The sequence below is a fragment of the Lepidochelys olivacea genome (assembly GCF_965140295.1).
Source record: "Lepidochelys olivacea isolate rLepOli2 genome assembly, chromosome: 7".
Taxonomy (NCBI): domain Eukaryota; kingdom Metazoa; phylum Chordata; order Testudines; family Cheloniidae; genus Lepidochelys; species Lepidochelys olivacea.
Window position 1 is genome coordinate 97,566,533 of NC_140417.1, and position 22,436 is coordinate 97,588,968.

General features: G+C 39.1%; 1 protein-coding gene across 4 annotated transcripts in view; it reads right to left on the minus strand.

Annotated features, from left to right (window-relative positions):
- INPP5A (inositol polyphosphate-5-phosphatase A) overlaps positions 1–22,436 on the minus strand; it is a 426,365-nt gene that overhangs the window by 107,197 nt on the left and 296,732 nt on the right. For all 4 annotated transcript variants that reach the window (XM_084635262.1, XM_084635265.1, XM_084635263.1 and 1 more), the window contains exon 9: positions 3,111–3,195. In XM_084635262.1, coding sequence (XP_084491388.1) covers positions 3,111–3,195 — 85 coding nt within the window. The remainder of the gene's footprint in view (positions 1–3,110; positions 3,196–22,436) is intronic.

The window sequence follows — 22,436 nt, forward strand, 5'->3', positions numbered from 1 at the left end:
TGATTTAATCAATGAAATAAACCAAAATGATACATAAGATTATAATTGTACCTGCCACTCTAGCTTCACTTTTTGGGTTTATGATGTCACCAGGAGGCCTGCCTAAATTTAGACTCTTGTTATTTTTAGGAGGTTGACCATTACTCTTCATTTAATATGAACTTAGCACTTTTATAGCATTTAACATTTTGAAATGCTTTACAAACATTATATTATCAGCTAGGATGATGATCAATTACACTTCATATCCATTTAGTGCCATTCTACCAAAGACTCCGAGGGCCAGGATTTTACCCTAGCAGTCCTGACTACCAGTTCTGTACTCTAATGCTAAATAATAATTCCCTCTTTTGAGATCTGATATTTGAAAAAGACACTTTACAGGAAGAAGGTGTAGATGATAGAATATCCTAGCAAGGTCATTTGTGGAACTTCCATCTCTGTAGATATTCAAAAAGAGGATAGATAGGAACACAATATTCCGCAAGGATAATCCCATACATGACAGATGCTGGGGCAATAGAAGGGCAGCAGGTAGATTTGACAGTCTGCTAGATCTTTTCCATTTCTAATAGCTAGGCCTGACTCTTGAACCTGGGTTTCTCAGACTGACACAGAAATACATTTTTAAAGGAAAAAAATTCCAATTCCACTTTAGTTAAAAAGGAAGAGAAAACTTCAGCCTTTTTTCTAATGACTTCTTTAAAGAGTGGATTTTGATAAGTTTTCATATCTTGTAAGTAGAAGACACCATATAAAGAAATATAATACTTGTACCTAATATACACATGCATACTTCCGAAAAAATTGTGAGCTATTTGTAATATTTCTAATTGAATCCAAATGTAGTTACGTTAATTAAAACCTTAATAAAAATCAGCAAATTAAGAAAGTATTCATTATGGGCTCAATCCTGATTGATTACATTGACAACAGTAGAAGCTGAGGGTACTCAGCACCTCACAGGATAAAGTCCTATATACAGTACTGCTGAAGATTGATTGACAGATGTTTTCTCATATACAAGTGCTCTCAGTTACATTAGTGTACCCCGAGCAAAGTACAAAAATAGCATAGACTACTCCCAAATAGATGATTCTATAGCCTACTTCTTCTTTCTGTAAATATGGAAGTTACTGGGGTAGTACCAATATAACAGACAAAGATGGGATCCTTAACATAGACAATACGAAATTGCATATTCTGAATCAGTCCTTCCATTTCACTCCAATTACACTTTAATTAAAACATTTAACTACAGTTAAAAATGATTGCAGTGAATAAAAAGATGAAGGTTTATCTAAACTCCACCTCTCTATACTGTGCTGCCATGTGACACACCCCGATTTTTCATCAGAGTAGGGATTAATCACATGAGGAATGGGAATGCATTGCATCTCTAGGCAAAGGTACCTTGACTTTGAGCATAGAGACACAGTACTTCCTGCTGCTTAAACCACAAAGTATCAACCTTTGGGTGTGAACAGCAGTTCACAACCAGGGGTCCGAGACCCCTGGGGGGCCGTGAGCAGGTTTTAGGGTGTTCTCCAAGATGGTATTAGACTCATTGGGGCCCAGGCAGAAAGCCAAAGCCACGCTCTCACTGTGTCCAGCCACCCGGGACTAAAGCTGAAGCCTCAGCAGCTTAGCTTCGCAGGGCCCCCTGCCGCGTGGGGCCCCATGCAGTTGCCCTGCTTGCTACCCCCTAATGCAAGCCCTGGCTTTTATATGCAGAAAACAATTGTTGTGGCACAGGTGGATCATGGAGTTTTTATAGCATGTCAGAGGGAGGGTCTCAGAAAGAAAAATGTTGAGAACCCCTGGGTTAGAAGATGCATACTTGCCCTCAAGGATGCCAAAGGAACACTAAAATACCTTTGAGACTTAAAGAGGGTAAACAGGAGAATAAAGTAGTTGTTAAACCTGAGACTACTGCTAAAGCTCAGATCCAGGTAAATCAAGGTAATCTCGACTTGTGAAAAAGGTTTATTGTATTCTCATTGATTTCAGATACATCTTCTGTTCATATTTCCATGTTGAGATGCTCATATCACAGAAGTTTGCAAAAATGTCATCTATTAATATTGTCACAGAGTTTGTGGGTTTTGTGGAATTCTGTCATAGAAGTTTATGAAATATCTCTAGCATTATATCATTTTCCTCATTAGTTACACATGCAAAACAACATGTATTTAGCTTAAAAAATAAAGCCAAATAGGAATTAGTCTTTATGAGATATAGCAATAAGAACAGACACAAGCTTAAAATGAAATTTTGGCCTCATGCACAAAGCCCAGCTGAAAGTGCTTTGCACAAATGACCAAAGCAGCAGTTTAGGGAACAGAAACCTCCCTCTCCATCCTGCAGCCCTGGGACTTTGGTCAAAATATGAGGCCCACTGATCACACTTGCAATTCCCCCTAGGGAATTGCTGTCCAGTAAAGAAGACAATCACAGAGCAATAGTCTTCAGTGCAGTCCCTCTGCATGTGCTCTTTAAAGTATGCTCCCCCACACAATAGAAATGTAGTGTTTCAGCTGCATTTGGGGCCTTGCCCCAATGTAAGTGGAATTGCCAAGATCTGGCCCATAGTGATTATAGTAAATTCATCATGTTTGAGGTCCATTTTAAAACTCACTGAACTGAGAGAATCACTGGCTGGCAAATGAACATTCTACAAGTAGCAAACGAGTCCTCTTGATCCTCAGAAATGCGAATCCTAGCACTATAGCTTCCTGAACCTTCATTGCCTTTTTGGACAAAAACGACCAGTTTTTTTCACAATAATGGCATAAATAACAACCTTGCTGTTCCAACGGGTTTGATTATCATAATACAATTGTATTCTTGGGAGACTGAAAACGTTTAGTACCTCTTGCTATCTCAGTGGTGTTATTTTATTATTTAATCAAATTCTTTCAATAATAATTTTGAGTTACCTGTTAGATGTTCATGTTGAAAGCCCCTAAAAGTATTCCTTGGCAAGTTTGATGTCAACATTAAGATTGCTTTGTTAAGTTATTTTCTGTTTTTCTCTCCAAAGGGAAACAAATTTTAGAAATGAAAACCCTTAGATAGCGCCAAGAGATGAAGAAAGGAGTAAGTCCTACCTCTACTACTGATTTGGAATCCAGTCGAAAGTTGAAATCTCCAAACACAAAATATGAAACCTTCTCAAACCGCTGATCTCTAATTCTGAAAAGGCAGACAAAAATACATTAACTGCTGTCTATGCAGCTTTCTATGTAAAAACAAAAAAGTCCTTTACAAAAAAAATCCCTGGAATTGTAATTGCAAAATGTTAAAATATATTGTAATAAAAGCTATATATTCACAATCACATTTCGCTTTTAAGTACAGCGTTAGCAAAATTATTTGTGAACAGTCAACAACAGCATTAATTTATTTGGAATAAAACTTCACTATATATTAACAGCTTGTTTGGTCTGTACTGTTATAAGCATGCAGATGATATGTAGTTCTGTTTCTTTTTCCTCATATCCATATGCGTATGGTTTATTTGCTTTCCCTGGTTAAAACAGGGGCTTCTATGTGAGTAACCTGGCTGCAGTTCAGTCCAGACAAGTGAAGAGGTGCTCAGAAGCCAGGGAAAGCATCCTGAGGAGATGGTAGAAATAGTGACTAACTCCAGTGGGAGCTGTGGGTGCTCAGCACCTCTGAAAATCAGCTCCTAAGTGTCTCAGGGTGAACACTCAAAAATTGTGACATCCAAAATTAATGGACACGTTTGAAAATACCTGCCTCAAACTCTCTGTTGCTTCAGTTTGACATCTGTAAAATAGAGGTCCATAATGTTTCCCCATATTTATTCAGCACCTTGAGATCTATGGATGAAAAGTGCTACAGAGGTGCTAAGTATTATTTGTTACTATTTGGCCTGATATTGATCTATGAAGTCCTATGTAGCCAAGGTTATGGCTGACTGAAAAACCTCCTCTCTGTGTACCATTATCACATTTGAGACATATGAGCTAAAAATCCTTAGAATTGCTTATCTGCAGGAAGATGTTCTCATTGGAAGGCTTTGGATTCTGGAATTGGCTATCACCAAGACAGATGACATTCAGGATATGGTGTAAAGCTTACATCTTTTCTCAGGCTTTTGATCAGAGTTGGGAGCTAAGTGAGGGGTGGCTGTTTATTTACTTTTTTCAGTGATTTTTTAAAAACTTAGGTCAGTGTTTATTATTTAATAATTTTAAAAATTGTACAGGCTTCTAGAGATGTTGGTATTGGCCAAATCTTTCAAAGTGGAATAAAATCAAGTAAATCGGTCATTGAATCAGCATCTCATTTTGGGAACAGAGACCAACTAATCAATCTCCTATTATCAACTGCTGAAGACATGAAGTAATTGACCAGAATATTATGACTATAATTAGAAAAAAAATCACTGGACAAAAAGCACAAAATACTTTTATACCATATTAGGCGCACAGTGCACAACAAAGAACCAATAAATCTAAGGCACTACATAAATGTACTCTGGAAGTAAATAAATAACATAAGCATGATGATGACAGAAATCCCAACTGAGCTGGAGGTAAGGGCCCACATGGATAGTTAAAGAATTATAAAGAAACCTACAGTAAGTGGCCTTCTGGAGCTATAATGCCTAGATAGGAGACATTTGTTTAAAATGGCTTTAAAGTTTTAATAAATTACCCCCATTTGGACATTTCAAAGCTATAAAGTAAGAAAACACCTGGGTCTTTAAATGAGATACTGCTTTGCTTGTAAAGTATCCCTCCACATTTTTACCCAATGGCAATCTATTACATAAACAATATTATTTCACTGAAAAACTCATGCACACCGAACCTATGACAGTGATTATTTGAAGCAAATTCTCCTGCAAAGAGCTATCCTTTTCTGCTAAGAAAATTTCAAAACCCTCCATTCAATTGACAAATTATTGCAGGTACTATTAATAAATACTATCCACTGTCAGCTGCAACCAACCATTAAGAAAAGCCTGTCAGTTTTGACCTATACATAACATTAGTTTGATTAGTCCCCTCATGGACTATGAGGAAAATGAGAACTTAAAAGTTAAACCATTTACATTACCACAATTTGCTCACACTATCATTGCAAAATCTGATATACGATTTGTACACAAGAAAAGCTCCGTCTGCTTTGCCAACTTTCCTGATTCATATCCCAGTTTTGGCTTTGCTTGGTGCCATTTACTGCTGACAAAAAGCTGAGAGATATCACTGGAATGACATCGAGGTCTAAAGAAGTCCTCTTAAAACAAACTGATATTATGAAGATGAAATCTGTAATTGTATTATGCAAAGATGATTTTTTCAAATAAACACATTGTGCCAAAAAATTGCCAGTTAGAACTTTTGATAGCTAAATTAATTAGAAAAATCCCAATCAGTTTACTGATGGGCAAAAATGCTGGTTGCCAATGCTGAAAATTTGTTATTAATTAATAACTACATATAAATGTAGGGAATCAAAATTTTACTATAAGATCAGGACAAATAAGACTAACAGGTTGTAGATATTACATGTTCACTTTAAAGGGTGGCATACTGACTGTACCTGGTCAGAAGACTGTTTAGCAAAACTATTACCTACAGAAAAATATGCAGGTGATAATGGCCACATCACTGTTTCTCTTTGTTCATTTTATTCCATACTTTTATGCCTATTTTATCTGTTGCAAAGTATTACAATAAATAAATAAAATAATAATAATAGAGAATGGGGCCAAGATGTACAATTCTTATATTCTGATACAATAATTTAATTACCCCTTACCTTCCCTGCTCAAAATTGGAGGGTGTTTGGATCCAAAGTTTTTATATGAGCCCTTCTTTAGCACTTGGTGTTGTATTTTACATATTCAAAGCATTGTGAAGACATTAACTAATTTCATCTTCAGAATGTCAGTGTGGGGTAGTCTTATAAGTGGTAGTACGCTGTTAGAGGTGGAAACACCAAGGCAAAGAAGTAAAGCGATCTGCCTAAGATGACATAGCAAGTCAGTTGGCACAGCTAAGAGCTGACCTCTGGAGCTTGTCAATGTGATCAAATCAAGTTAGTCTGGTTTGAAAAAGCTTGCATTCATATGACGCAACTCATCACTGTGCACTAGCTCCACATTTGTTGGAAACTCTGGAGTCTTCTCACAAAGTGGACTAGGTTTGCTTCAAATTGAATTAGTTTCGTCTTTTGTGTGTGTGCACACAATTGTTGCACACCATCTTTTGCATGCCTCCAATGGCAATCTCATAATGCTTTGCAGGTTGATCATTACTAACATGTCCCTGTTAGTAACTGGTGTGCCCTCCATGCCCTTGTGTCAAGTGTCCAGAATGATGCTTCCCTCCTTTAAAAAGTGTTGCGGAGCCAGATTTTGCCGATTTGCTCCTGGATCCCAGTGTATCATTATTCTGGCAACACAACCACAATTGCACTCAAGAAGCCCCATGACACGCCTTGTGCAACTGCTTGAAGCCGCGCTGAGACGCTGGATTTCATCACCACCTGGGGAGAAGCGTTGGTTCAGGAAGCTCTTGCAGTCAGCCACAAGATTAAGGACCTTTTTGTGGACTTTCCAAAGCAGATATCTGCGTGGGGTCACTACTGGGACACTGATCAGTGTCAGATAAAGAATAAGCAGCTCAGGAGAAAGTACATTGAAACAAGGGATAAAAGGAGACAATCGAGTAGAGGACATGGGACCTGTCCATTTTTTAATGAACTGGACAGGATTTTACATAACAACAGTTCAACCAGACAACGGCCAGCTAGACCCACTGGAGGTTGAGCAGGAGGATGCCTGAAAGGAGCTGCCCCTGACAGCTAAGATCCATTTGGGACCCAGGAACCTGATGATGGCCAGCTGGAAAGCCAGCCCCTGTCCGGCCCTGCTACTACTGACCTCAATTCCTGCCTTGCATCAGCTGAACCCGAGGCCCAGCCAGAAACCCAGGCCAGGACTGAAGAATCTGATCCCCTGGAGGGAACTTTGGCATGTAATTACTTATATTTACAATGTATTATATATTATTATTGTTGGCTGAGGTGAACTAGGAGCTCCTCCCTCCCTCCTAACTCAGCCCTTTTGCTGCTTCAAAATGGTGCCTGCCAGCATGGTGCAGCTGCAGTCTGTGCCACTCTCCCACCCTTCCTCCTGCAGCAAATATGAATAACTGAAGCATTCATTTGTGCAAAATTCAACGTTTACTGAGACAGGACTTAGAGGAAAAGAAATGTGGTTGGTTTTTGTAGTTTACATGAGATATGAGTGCACACTGCATGTCCGGGCAAGGCACAAACTACATTGCTCTCTGCTGAGGTACAAAAGCCCTGTAACTCACATAGTAGCTGACAATCATTGTAGGATCCTATCTGTTTTTCTCTGCACTCTTTCTCCGAAGTCTTCAGGAGAAATATAGCAGGACCTAAGCCTAAGAAATAGCTGTTTTGTTGCACATGTTACAGGGAATGGCTGGATGCCCTATGCCCCTGGTACAGCTTGCAAGCCCCTTCTACTCCTGCAGTGGTTCTGGGGGGGACACCATAACTTCACAGAGTATCAAGCTGGTCTACCCTTTGCCTTTTTGAATAAGACCTTTCTCTGCCTCCTAGTCACCCATCTAAGTATAGCAGAACCTCAAAGATACGAACACTAGAGTTATGGACTGACCGGTCAACCAGACACCATGTGAAAGTGGAAGTAATCAACCGGCAGCAGCAGAGGCAGAGAGAGCTGATCGGGATGCCTGCTGTGTCCACTAGGCCAGACCGCCTACGTCCTGGTTCCTAACACAAACAGGCAAATTCCCACTTGACTACCATTCTACAAATACTTAGGCCATAGTTAAAATGTTCCTTCCTTCTGTCAAAGTGGCCTTTCTATGGCTTCATTAGCTAAGGCAACAGGGGATAAGTCAGGTCTCCCAGAATAACTGGACCAACCTCCACACCATTAATGTCCACAGTGCAAACAGTACGTTCACCATTAATTTAAAAAGTACTGAGTTCTGAAAGATCCTGCCATCATGGACCCTCCCAGACCACGCGGCATTTTTGTCTGTAAACCTTCCATGGTGGTCCACCAGTCCTTGGAGCACCATGGAAAAATACCCCTATCTGCTTATAAATTCTATGCCCTGGCTGGGGGAGAAGGCTAGGGAAAGGGAGAGAGGGTAAATGATAGGCACCTGAATTCCATCATTTGTCCCAATACAGTTTGGGAATTCCATGCAATTCAAAGCTATCAACAATCTTCTGAGCATTACCAGCTTCATGATCTAGTTAGACAACACCTTGTAAATGGCATTAACAGAACTATATGAGAATGGCCCAAACAGCTGATCTCCCCAAAATTGGCTACAGACTGGAAACTTTTTGGGGGGCCCAGTTTCCAGATGGCAATGGTGATTAGTTTCTGCATGGTGATGGCGGATTGTATTGTTCGTATGTTGTCGCTGCAGTTTTGTGGTCAGTTCTGCACAAATCTCAAAAAAGGTAGCCCTCCCCACCTGAAGTTCTCTCACTGCCACTGGTCATTCCAGCTCTGCAGAACGAGCTGCTCCCACCAATCCATGCTGATTTCCTGGGCTCAGAAATGGCGCTGAACACTATGTGGGTGACCTGGAAACAGCTTGGTGTCCCCCTGTTCTTCTGCCTTATCCTGATGCCACCATTGCAGAGTATCTTCCTGCTCCCAAATCATCTAGTTGGTGTGAAAGTCCAATGCCAAATTCATCTGGGTATGAGAGCTATAATACAGCCCAAGTAGCCCAGGCATATTTGTGTTTGTCATCATAGCTGTGCGGAGCATTCCTGGGTCCATGCTGGCCAACAGCAATTCAAAAATGGCATGAGCCCACCTACAAATGGGATGGAGACAGTGGAAATATGCGATTTCTTTTAAAAATGTGAACCAGCCTGACTTCCCACAGTTCACAGTGAAAACAATCCCAGGACACACACCGTTCAGCAGCAAATCATGGGATCCCACTGGAGAATGCGACACTCTGAGTTCACAGCAAAGTGTTGCTGTGTGTTCACATGACGTGAACTGAAAATGGATCAGGCATTCTGCATGTAGACTATGGTGTGACCCAGATATAGAGACTTTCCTGATGTGCATCAAAAAGCTTCAGCTTAAACGCCTGTGTATATACAGCCCGAGTTTTGTAGTCATTTCCTTAGACACTGGTGCCTGCCAGGGTAATTAAGAATTCCATCCAAGCTTACTCTACTTCTAACTTCCAAAGAGACAAGAATCTGTGAACCTGTAGGCATTATAGCCTTTTAAAATGATTAATAGCCACATACCTACTTTTAATAGGATTCAAATGGGTTAACAAAAAATATATAGATGTGAAGAAGTGCCCTGGCTACAAAGACTTTTCCTTTATCCAAGAAAACCTGAATACTAGAGAGATTTCAGTAGTCTTGCTACCTCGAGGGCCTAATACTGAAATCTTTACTTTCCTGTCAGTCATCCCAATTAAAATCAATGGAACTGCTGGCGTAAAAGCTACTCCTCTTGATTAAGATTGCAGAATCAGGGTCCAAGTTGACAGAGGAAGAGATAGTAAAGGAAATTATTTGCTCTTCCATTGGTCAATGAAAGAAGTAACACCTGCATTAGAGGGATCAGACTGCAACAGAACGCATGAAAACTCAGTATACAATATTGTTTTACACAGACTCAGAAAAAAAAATTCAGGTGTTTGGGCTAGAATGAACCATCTCTGAAAAATGTTCCATTCCTCTTGGTCCTGCCAGTTACAATTATAAATTTATGCAGTTCATTAAGTGTCAAATACATGGAGAAATGAGAAACCACCTTCTTCTCCCCCAACAAGAGAGGAATAGCAGATGTTTTGTTTTTTTCAAACAAGATAGGAGAGCTTTAGAAGTTGTTTTATTGTACTTTGGTATTTGCCATTATCACAATTTCCTTTGAACATGCCATGAATCAAATAATCCTTTAAAAGGTTGCAATGAATCACCCAATGGAGTGATAAATCTGAATCATGTAAAAAGAAAGCAGCCAACCCATGTCACTAGTATTAATTTAATGTTTCTTAGTGGGAGGATCTAGTGCTATTTCATGTAGCTTTTATTTGCTGTCTGTATCCGATTATAAAAAAAACAACCCTAACATTCTTGCAAGTTTTAGGTCTTGCTGGACAGTTTTATTTTTTTAACAGTTTATGGCAGGATATGGGACAGCAGACCAGTGAACAAAAATGTGACAGCTGCAGAGAATTACAAAGTTTTTTTTTCTTTCAGTTTTACATAAAAGAACAAACTAAAATCCATCCAGTTCTAAGTTGTGTTTGTGGTAACCCTTGAATAAAAAGACCACAGAAAGCTCTCTAAAAAAGACTACAGCCATTCCCTCTACAAAAGAGAAGTTTCTTCTTTGAATTTGGTGGGAGAACTTTTTCACTGCTATAATCATTTGGTCACAAAATGCATTGCTCTTGCTCCACAAGGCAGTTCTTAAGTGCAAAAAATTTTGTAAAAAAGAAAAGGAGTACTTGTGGCACCTTAGAGACTAATCAATTTATTTGAGCATAAGCTTTCGTGAGCTACAGCTCACTTCATCGGATGCATACTGTGGAAAGTGTAGAAGATCTTTTTATATACACACAAAGCATGAAAAAATACCTCCTCCCACCCCACTCTCCTGCTGCTAATAGCTTATCTAAAGTGATCACTCTCCTTACAATGTGTATGATAATCAAGGTGGGCCATTTCCAGCACAAATCCAGGGTTTAACAAGAACGTCTGGGGGAGGGGGGGGTAGGAAAAAACAAGGGGAAATAGGTTACCTTGCGTAATGACTTAGCCACTCCCAGTCTCTATTCAAGCCTAAGTTAATTGTATCAAATTTGCAAATGAATTCCAATTCAACAGTTTCTCCCTGGAGTTTGGATTTGAAGTTTTTTTGTTGTAATATCACAACTTTCATGTCTGTAATCGTGTGACCAGAGAGATTGAAGTGTTCTCCGACTGGTTTATGAATGTTATAATTCTTGACATCTGATTTGTGTCCATTTATTCTTTTACGTAGAGACTGTCCAGTTTGACCAATGTACATGGCAGTGGGGCAACTGCATGAAAAAACTTGTACAGATACAGACAGACATAATCTTCCTTTCCAAATGCAAACAGATGGACATCGTACCAAAAGGACTGAAGGTAAAAAATCCATTACAATCTACATACCACACAGACTATGCTGACAGCTTGTGCCACACGCTCTCAAAGAAACTGCGGAATCACCTGATCAACATCCTCTTCAGCAAACAGGGAAAGATTAAGAATGAGCTCTTAAAAATGGATACTCTCATAAAAAAACAACCTTCCACACAAACTTCCTCGTGGCTGGACTTTACTAAAACTAGACAAGCCATTTACAACACACACTTTGCTTCTCTACAAAAGAAAAAGGACACTAAACTTTCTAAACTACTACATGCCACAAGGGGCCACAGCAATGGTTCCCTCAACCCACCCAGCAATATTGTTAACCTATCCAACTATACTCTCAGCCCAGCAGAAGAAGCTGTCCTATCTCGGGGCCTCTCCTTCTGCCCCTCCACCCCCACGAACATGATACAGTTCTGTGGTGACCTAGAATCCTATTTTTGACGTCTCCAACTCAAGGAATATTTCCAACATACCTCTGAACAACATACTAATTCACAGAGGTCTCCCTACCAACACTACAAAAAGAAGGATTCTAGGTGGACTCCTCCTGAAGGTCGAAACAGCAGACTGGACTTCTACATAGAGTGCTTCCGCCGACGTGCACGGGCTGAAATTGTGGAAAAGAAGCATCACTTGCCCTATAACCTCAGCCGTGCGGAACACAATGCCATCCACAGCCTCAGAAACAATTCTGACATCATAATCAAAAAGGCTGACAAAGGAGGTGCTGTTGTCATCATGAATAGGTCAGAATATGAACAAGAGGCTGCTCAGCAGCTCTCCGACACCACTTTCTACAAGCCATCACCCTCTGATCCCACTGAGAGTTACCAAAAGAAACTACAGCATTTGCTCAAGAAACTCCCTGAAAAAGCATAAGATCAAATCCGCACAGACACACCCCTGGAACACCGACCTGGGATATTCTATCTACTACCCAAGATCCATAAACCTGGAAATCCTGGGCGCCCCATCATCTCAGGCATTGGCACCCTGACAGCAGGATTGTCTGGCTATGTAGACTCCCTCCTCAGGCCCTACACTACCAGCACTGCCAGCTACCTTCGAGACACCACTGACTTTCTGAGGAAACTACAATCCATCGGTGATCTTCCTGATAACACCATCCTGGCCACTATGGATGTAGAAGCCCTCTACACCAACATTCCACACAAAGATGGACTACAAGCCGTCAAGAACACTATCCCCGATAATGTCACAGCAAACCTGGTGGCTGAACTTTGTGACTTTGTCCTTACCCATAACTATTTTACATTTGGGGACAAAGTATACCTTCAGATCAGCGGCACTGCTATGGGTACCCGCATGGCCCCACAGTATGCCAACATTTTTATGGCTGACTTAGAACCACGCTTCCTCAGCTCTCGTCCCCTAATGCCCCTACTCTACTTGCGCTATATTGATGACATCTTCATCATCTGGACCCATGGAAAAGAAGCCCTTGAGGAATTCCACCATGATTTCAACAATTTCCATCCCACCATCAACCTCAGCCTGGTCCAGTCCACACAAGAGATCCACTTCCTGGACACCACAGTGCTAATAAACGATGGTCACATAAACACCACCCTATACAGGAAACCTACTGACCACTATTCCTACCTACATGCCTCCAGCTTTCACCCTGACCACACCACACGATCCATCGTCTACAGCCAAGCTCTGCGATACAACCGCATTTGCTCCAACCCCTCAGACAGAGACAAACACCTACAAGATCTCTATCAAGCATTCTTACAACTAAAATACCCACCTGCGGAAGTGAAGAAACAGATTGACAGAGCCAGAAGAGTTCCCAGAAGTTACCTACTACAGGACAGGCCTAACAAAGAAAATAACAGAACGCCACTAGCCGTCACCTTCAGCCCCCAACTAAAACCCCTCCAACGCATTATTAAGGATCTACAACCTATCCTGAAGGACGACCCAACACTCTCACAAATCTTGGGAGACAGGCCAGTCCTTGCCTACAGACAGCCCCCCCAACCTGAAGCAAATACTCACCAGCAACCACATACCACACAACAGAACCACTAACCCAGGAACCTATCCTTGCAACAAAGCCCGTTGCCAACTGTGCCCACATATCTATTCAGGGGACACCATCACTGGGCCTAATAACATCAGCCACACTATCAGAGGCTCGTTCACCTGCACATCCACCAATGTGATATATGCCATCATGTGCCAGCAATGCCCCTCTGCCATGTACATTGGTCAAACTGGACAGTCTCTACGTAAAAGAATAAATGGACACAAATCAGATGTCAAGAATTATAACATTCATAAACCAGTCGGAGAACACTTCAATCTCTCTGGTCACGCGATTACAGACATGAAAGTTGTGATATTACAACAAAAAAACTTCAAATCCAAACTCCAGGGAGAAACTGTTGAATTGGAATTCATTTGCAAATTTGATACAATTAACTTAGGCTTGAATAGACACTGGGAGTGGCTAAGTCATTACGCAAGGTAACCTATTTCCCCTTGTTTTTTCCTACCCCTCCTCCCCCAGACGTTCTTGTTAAACCCTGGATTTGTGCTGGAAATGGCCCACCTTGATTATCATACACATTGTAAGGAGAGTGGTCACTTTAGATAAGCTATTATCAGCAGGAGAGTGGGTTTGTGTGTGGGGGGGGGAGTGGGGGTGAGAAAACCTGGATTTGTGCTGGAAATGGCCCAACTTGATTATCATACACATTGTAAGGAGAGTGATCACTTTAGATAAGCTATTAGCAGCAGGAGAGTGGGGTGGGAGGAGGTATTTTTTCATGCTTTGTGTGTATATAAAAAGATCTTCTACACTTTCCACAGTATGCATCCGATGAAGTGAGCTGTAGCTCACGAAAGCTTATGCTCAAATAAATTGATTAGTCTCTAAGGTGCCACAAGTACTCCTTTTCTTTTTGCGAATACAGACTAACACAGCTGTTACTCTGAAATAATTTTGTATGTACTAACATCATACAATAGAACCATATTATGACTCTGTTCATTTTAGATACCAGAATAACATTTCTAATAATGTCAACCTTATTCAGTGTTATAAACAGGGGTCACTGTACATACAAGCTCATGGTGAACACAACTGTAAATTAATTTTGTTCTTAATTTACTGAATGACCTGGGTATTCCACTTATGCTTAATATTTGATCACCCTTCATTTTTTAAATTTTCAGAGCTATAGATGTTAGTGGGCATACAATTATCCATTCTTCTTTTAGTCCAGTCACAGTATGGGACTCAGTGATGGCCTTATTAGGCACTGAAGTCACAAGATATTAAATGCCAAACAAAGTAGTATTTCCTTTTACTGTTTCCAAATGAATAGATCTTTTAATTTCATATAAAAGCCCTACATTTCTTGTATTAATGGTAAAGTAAAATGGAGGGACCAATCCATACCAGTGCTACACTCATTCCTATGTGTCACCATGTCATAAATCATGATTCTTGGCACTGTGGTAAGCTGACCCATTCTATGATTCTTTCCCAGTGAATTGTGGGAGAACTTTTCTGTCTGTTGGACACAGGAAGAGAATTGTTGGAAGGCACTTGCGGACCATCAGCACTCAAATGTTTTAGCCTACATCCCACTGCAAAGTGGGTGGGTTGACACTCAGGCTTTAGCCTATAGCCCCAGACAAGTGCACTTGTCTGTGCTGAGAGCACCAGCAAACTCAAGCCAGAGGGCTGTGTGTGTGGCTGGGATCAGGTTAGGGACCAAACCTGAGTGAGTGCCTGAGTCAACTATGCAGTCAACACACCCTCAGGGTTCGATCCTGCAAGCACTTCCACAGGCAAGTAAAGTTACTCATATGCATAGATATTTGCAGAACCAAGTCCTAAATTTGGGCTACCATTATTAATCAAGTAAAGGCACAAAGGCTGAGATTATTAAAGTTACCTAGGGAATTAGGACTTGCAATTAAAATGAATGGGAACTGGGGACTCAAAACCCGTAAGTGGCTTTGAAAATCTCAAAGTGTCTAATTATGTAATTAATCAAAGATAATATGGAGTATCACAAGTAACAGTTTATTCATAACATTTATTTTTAAATCAGCAATTCAAAATTGTCAAAAGCAATTAAAATCCCTTTGTGATTTATTTTTGAGTGTCACTCAAAATATGCATTATTCTAGTGAAGATCAACAGTACTTTTATAAAATTTACTCTCATTTATAAAGTTATCAGGCCTACTACACATGTGTTCTCAATTCATTCAGGTTAGGCCAGAAAATAATAAGACATTACTGACTTTCACTTTACTTTCACACTTATCCCTAACATACTGTCATTGAAAAGGACAGGAGAAAAAACAGCTAAATATCAGTAATTTGGTGGTGGGGGAAGCAGTTGAACATAATTCAGTGTGACAAGAGGCAGAGTGATTTGGCTAAACCATTTCTCAGGGTACTTTGTAAGGAGGATCAGCTGCATTATTCCTTTAATAGCCATGTCTAATGCAATAGCTTGGCGAGTTTTGTCCCAAGTCAAGGTATCAGCAGCAGGTCAGAAGGTAACATTCTGTTTACACGATTATTTCCTAAAGCACTTATCTTGCCTTCGGTGTGAAAGTTGACTTTTCTGTTTGTAAGGGGGCCTAAAGAATTGAGGGAATGGGAAAAATTAGCTACACTGAGCTGGAGCTGAATAGAATTAAGTGGGAGGTCTGAGAAAGTCCTGCGGTGGCACTCAGCAGGATACCTTATTAGCCGCGTCATCGCAGTTCATTCAGGCAAACCATAACAGTGTCACCAACATTCCCACACAAAGACAAAGTTCCTCACACAGTCTATAAACATGCTTCCCCTGGCCAATTTATCCTAGCTTGACACTACTGAAAAGAGGGTTTTGTTTTGTTTTGTTTTAAAAACAGTAACAAAACAAAACAACCTTCCTCCATCCTTTCCCCCCATAGCTCTGCCAAACTGGCTGAATTGAGGATGGAGAAGAGATGAAAGGGTATTGTCACATTTCTTGGGAAGAAACAATCCAAGGGTCAAAAATGTTATTCAAGGAGCATATTTTTAATCATAACAAAAAGTGGATAGAAACAAATACGGAACTGTGGATACCCCTTAAAATTTACCTATTTTTCTGGGTAGTGAACAATCTCACTAGAATTGCTATATTTTGTGTGTATTATACATGTAAAGGAATTAGTAGTATAAAACAACATTTTAAAAATATTATATATTTAGAAAAATAGTTACAAAATAGCTCTTGCATCAATAAAGTACCTTATAGTACTAAAGAAATCAGTAACAAAATGTTTGGTCTGCGTATTAAGCAAACTATAGACCTGCTAATATAGTGGTAACTCAGAGGTAGTGAGAAATACAGAATTATAAAAGGTTTCAGAGTAGCAGCCGTGTTAGTCTGTATTCACAAAAAGAAAAGGAGTACTTGTGGCACCTAAGAGACTAACCAATTTATTTGAGCATAAGCTTTTGTGAAGTGAGCTGTAGCTTGTGAAGTGAGCTGGTTAGTCTCTAAGGTGCCACAAGTACTCCTTTTCTTTTTCAGAATTATAAAAGTAATTCAAAATATATTTAAAGTGATCATTTTAGCATTTTCAAAGGCACATCTTGCATGTGAAATTAGAGGACTGTAGTAAGACAGCTTACACAAAATGCAGCTCAACATCCATAAATAAAGTTGTTGATAAAGAGGTATGTTGTAAGTATATTTGTATAGCATAGTGTCATAATAAAAGGGATCTTAAAACCAGAAATAAGCAGCATAGGGGTGGTAGATAGCAGTACAACCTAACTGAGTAACTGTGGTATTCAATTTTTAGGTTAAAACATTCATTGTGTTTACTGTTAATCTCACTAGAGCTTTGAGCCAGAAGGGATCTATTTCAATTTGAAACTATTAAAATAATGCTGAAATATGTCTGTGCATGCTGGGGTAAAACCTTTTCACATTTAATCTGATCACTGAAGTGTTCAGAAAGCATTGCAGAGGTTGAAACAATAGGGAGGTTTGCATACTTGCTATGTGCAATGCAAGACACTGAAGCCCCAGTGTGTTCACAGCAACTAGAAAGGGAGTCATAGAGTAGTGTTAGAGTGAAGGTCACAGAAAGGTTACTGGATAGGAGACAGAACCACTGATAAGTATTTAACAAACAGAATCAGGTTCCCAATCAGATTAAAGAGAAAACAGTAATGGAGCATTAAATTATATACTTTTCACTTCTATTTATATTTAAATTCCAATGACTCCTTTTAACAACTCCTACAGTGACTTCTGGTGGAAAGCAAAGGAACAACGACAGTGAAATCTCTGTTACATTATCACAGCCTGGCCAGGACACTGAAGGTTGAGCCACCAGAGACAATTAAGGTTTGACTAACACAGCACCAGACACGTGGCCTTTAGGCTCCTATTCCCATCAATCCCACTTTCACTTTTTTTTTTTAAAAAAATTTCAGCCTAGAACTTACATTGGCCACCTCTTCCTTAAATATTTTTCTGTAGGAATCCACAAAAAAGGACTGCTAGATTTCTAGATTCAAGAAGTAATCATTAATTTTTAAGAAAAGTTAACAGGTGACAGTCTAAGTGTAGCTAAACAGACCTAATGTAAGTGCTTTCAATGGCATGTCCAAAATGTTGTAATATTGTCATTAAAAAGCTGAACTTTATCACATCTCTGTGCCCTACTCATTTTGATATAATAGCTAAAACCTATTAATAATATCAAAACATCTCAAAAGGTCAAGCAGAAAACAACAAGATGAAAGGAGTTGTCAAGAAGCTAAGGCAATCATCTTAATACTCAAGGCATTTGCCAGGGCTGTTTAACTAATATGTGATGTTCACTTTTAATTTCAATATAGTGCCATTTGGGCAAAAATGTTCTATTTTTTAATTAATTACCATGTCAATAGCTATTAAGATTAAAACAAAGACCACATCTATAATAAATATTTAATCCAAAGAAAGGATTACAAGAAGAGCAATAAAAATCAATTTTTAGAGCTGGAAAATTGTGACTTTTTCTAGTTTGACTGGTATTTTCATTATATTGACAAAACCATGATCTTACCTGACACTGACATTCACCTAATGTAATAGCAGCCATGTATAATGATGTAAGTACTTGTCAATTTTACTACAGTAGAACACAATTCTATTACACTGAGGTTAAGTTATAAGGAAATTCTCTTGCTCTTCATCAGATGTAAAATAACACATATGGATCAAGAAATTCTAGAAACTGTTTTTTTTTTTTAATAGTTCCCTGTTATGTCATAGGAGATTAAAACTCTTCCAAATAATTTGTGAAACTCACAGTGTTAATAATCTTTATATTTACTCATTGATAGAAAATAGACTCCTAGAATTGTATGTCTTAATACACATAGTAAGTATAGCTACCCTAGGATATATTAAAGGATTGGGTAAAACAAAAAAACACTGTGACCATTTAATAAAAAACGTACCTGGAAACTGGGCCATAAAATGACCTGCAGAATATTCCAGCATGGGATTTTGTTCTACTACCTCACAAAAGTTAGAAATGCAAAACATACCTTTGCCTTTTGTGATATAGTTAGAAGTGATCAGAGGATAGACATTGCGTGTCCTAGTTAGGTAACCAACATTACAAGGAGAAGATTAAATAACACTACCATGGCCACTGTCTCTCCAAATAGACACACTGAAGTTTTCTTTTTATTCACAGGGTGGGTACAAGATGTGGCAGAAACTTGCCACCGTTACCCTTTCAATGACCTCAGCCTGGAAGCATTGCTCAGTGGCTGTGGGAGAAAAGGAGCCACTAAGTCAGTCCTCCACCATATATGCAGAAAACACCGATAATACATAAATAAAATGACTCAGTGGTGAAAACAAATCTGTATAATCTGGGAGAGTCAAAGAATGTCTCCCTAAATTTTAAAATCTCTTGCTTCATCTACTATACAAACACATGCCATTGGTCTGAATATATCCTTAAAAATATAAAGGTATGTTTCCCATTTGAAAAATTAACTTTGTAAAATTATGTAATAAATATGCAAAAACCCCCTAAAAATACTACCCAATTTAAATTTAAAAACTATGTGTACATGTTATGTAAGCAATACTCATTAGTTAATTTTCTGCCCGATGGTGTCAGACATGTAAAAGGCTGAGCCAGTGGGAAAACAGGAGGAAAGCCTTTGACTTTATCTGACAGGTTGAAAGTAACAAGATAATTTTGCTGGATTTATTCTTTGTGGAACATATTATACAAACACACTAATTTTGAGAGCACTTAACCCTAGTTTAAAGAGCGGGAGGGAGAAGAGACTGAATATTAATGAGATGGACCCAATGTGTTTAATGAAAAGTTGCCTTTTCTGAATGTGACATTGGATGTTAACCCTGGTTAGAAGATATTTGAACGGAAGGCTTATTTGCCTTGGGACTACATTCTATTTGGGCACATCACAAATTTCATTATAAACTTGAAAATGCCATGGTTGCAGTTGGAATATTCACTTGTTAAAATAAGTATTGTAAAAACGAGATGGATGGAATAAAACCGGGGGAAAATGATGTGGGCTACTCCTAGAATTTTCTCAAATGACCCAGATCTTTAGAATGAAGTTTTCTTTTGCCTAGAAACGAGGTGGCTTTTCTTTTCCTCATTCAGCTGCTAGTTCTGGGAAAAGCCCAAAGAGAAACATTTAGATTGGAGGGGTCTTTGAGAAGATGTGACAGTTGACTGATGAGCATCCATAAAATGACAAAGAATAGTTGTGTGAAGCCTGTGCATCACATTGCCTCTCCCTGGGAAACTAATTGCTCTGAATTGTTAATAGTAACATTATTTTTCTGGCAATCATTTCTTTTGAATACCCAAAATGAGCATGAAACAGCTCCTTTGACCGGACATAAAAGTTAAATGTCCCAATGTTGATCAAATTAACTTCAGCTATGTGACAATGGACTATATTTGTGAGAAAATAATGAAGGACACAAAGGGGTGCTTTATGCCAAGATTTCACAGTTGTAATGTAAAAATGTTTCTGTTGAACTAGGCCAGGCAACATTTCAAAAGGAAAACAGAAGAGCACTGTCACTTTCAAAAAAAAAAAAGCTCATTTCATGGATCTGAATGGTCTGGATAATTTCAGGAAGTTTCAAAGGTTGGCACATCAAGAACGCCAGCATCAAGCTACTATCTCACATCCTGATTCTTATTTAACTCTCATATAATACTCATAAAGAACACCCTCTTGTAGTCCTTAGTCAGGCAACAATCCTATTGAAGTTGACAAAAATTTTGCCTGAGTCAGGGCTGTAGGATTTGGCTCAAAAGTAGTCTAATTTCATGCAGACAAAAAGACTAATTCGTAAATAAAATATTTATGTAGGTGTGAAGTGAAGCATGTGAATGAAGTCTGTGATCTACACTGTTAACCACATGTTCCTCTCCCTATTTCACACATGAACGTAATTCCCAACCTTTAGAAGTTATGAAGACGCAATTGCGGTGAAGACAGGGGCAGGATTAGGCAAGTACGTTATGGGAAGGGAAGCAGCTTTCAGATGTTCAAATTCAGTCTCTGTTATATCAGTGTAAATCCAGAGTAACACCATTGACCTCCAAGAAGTTAGACTGGATTCATGCAAATGCTGAGAAAAGGATTTGTCTATATAGTCTACAACAAAAAGTCCATGGTAATTCTGCCTTCCTCACCGTCACTGAATTATAAAGGTAAAAAATAACATGACACATTACACACATACTCCAGTTGCCCTTTGCATATTCTCCTCACCACATTATTCGTATGCCTCCTCTTTTTGTTTTTTAAAACCAAAACAAACTGTTTACTATTCTAATATTATTAGATTAAATATTTGCATTCAAAAAATCTTATTCAGAATTACTTCATAATCATGCAAACATTTCTAGATACCTCTAACATCAACTTTCATTTTTAAAAAGTTTACAATTTAAAGATATTTTAGAAGCTTCATGCCTATGTACTAAAGCTTTGGCATAAAATAATATATGTGGTTAACAAGACTTTTGTAACGTTAAAATAATTTACTTAAGTTTTACTTGTACCTATTGCTTTTAATTCTTGCATAAGAGAATCTTGTGGTCATTTGAACTCCACATTAACGAGGTTGTAGTTAGTTAATGTTTATGAAGATATTCACAGAACTGCTGATGCACACAGAGGACAGAACTGTGGTTCACTTACTCCCACCGTGACTTACATCAACTGTGAGAAGGTGTTTCTGTTTCATTCACTGAAGGTTTAGCTCATTAAACTGTTTTCCTTCTCAGTATTGTTCACTGAGTCTGAACTGCATTGCAGTTAAATGCTCTTTAGCAGTTTAAAGGCTTTAGAGGAAAAGACTTATCAGCCTCTGTTTTTAACAGCACTAAATCTGCATTATTAGTTCATGCAGATAAGGGGATTTAAAGGCCTGGCTTGAAAACTCTCTGTTCTATGTTTATCTGACACTGCATAGCTCCAGTAGCTCAGCTGGAAATGTAGATCTATGAAGCTTTAAAGAGAGATTAAAGCCAAGAAAAGAAGTACTTTTCCCCCTATAGATGTTCTCACTTTTCCTTTTCCTACTGTCTGAAGGAGTGATGGCAGACAATGGTCAAAGATGGTTCCCAAAACCTTCTGAATGGGGACACTGTTGGTGGTAGCATTCATTCAAAGTGAGCTTCAGTGTATTGTCCTCCCCAATCAGCAGATCAGAATAGAGTTTGCTGGTGGCTGCCAAAAGGTTAGCAGTGCCCATGAAAGGGGTTTCCCATTATTCACTGCTCTTACAGAACTCCTCTTTTGTGCTAGTCAGCCCATCATTTCACTATGGAGGTCCGGATCTGCGGCTGGCTGCTCTCTGAAAATGAGCAATTCATGTGAATGCAAACCCACAGTAGTAGTGCAACCTAAAATTGAAGGTTTTCTTTTCTAAAGACAGGGGAGTTAGGGCAGTTTTTGGCAATGTCACATTTTAATGATATACCATCATGACATCTTTGACCCACAGTTAACACTAATACTACAGTCTGATTTCCTTACCCTTGCCAGGGCATCGTGGGAGGTCCAAAGCCAAAATTAGCTAAATGAAGCACATAGCATGCTGTGGCAAGCAAGCAATAAATAATACAGATCGATCTGTTTAGGTTCCTTAATGCAGAACAAAAGAG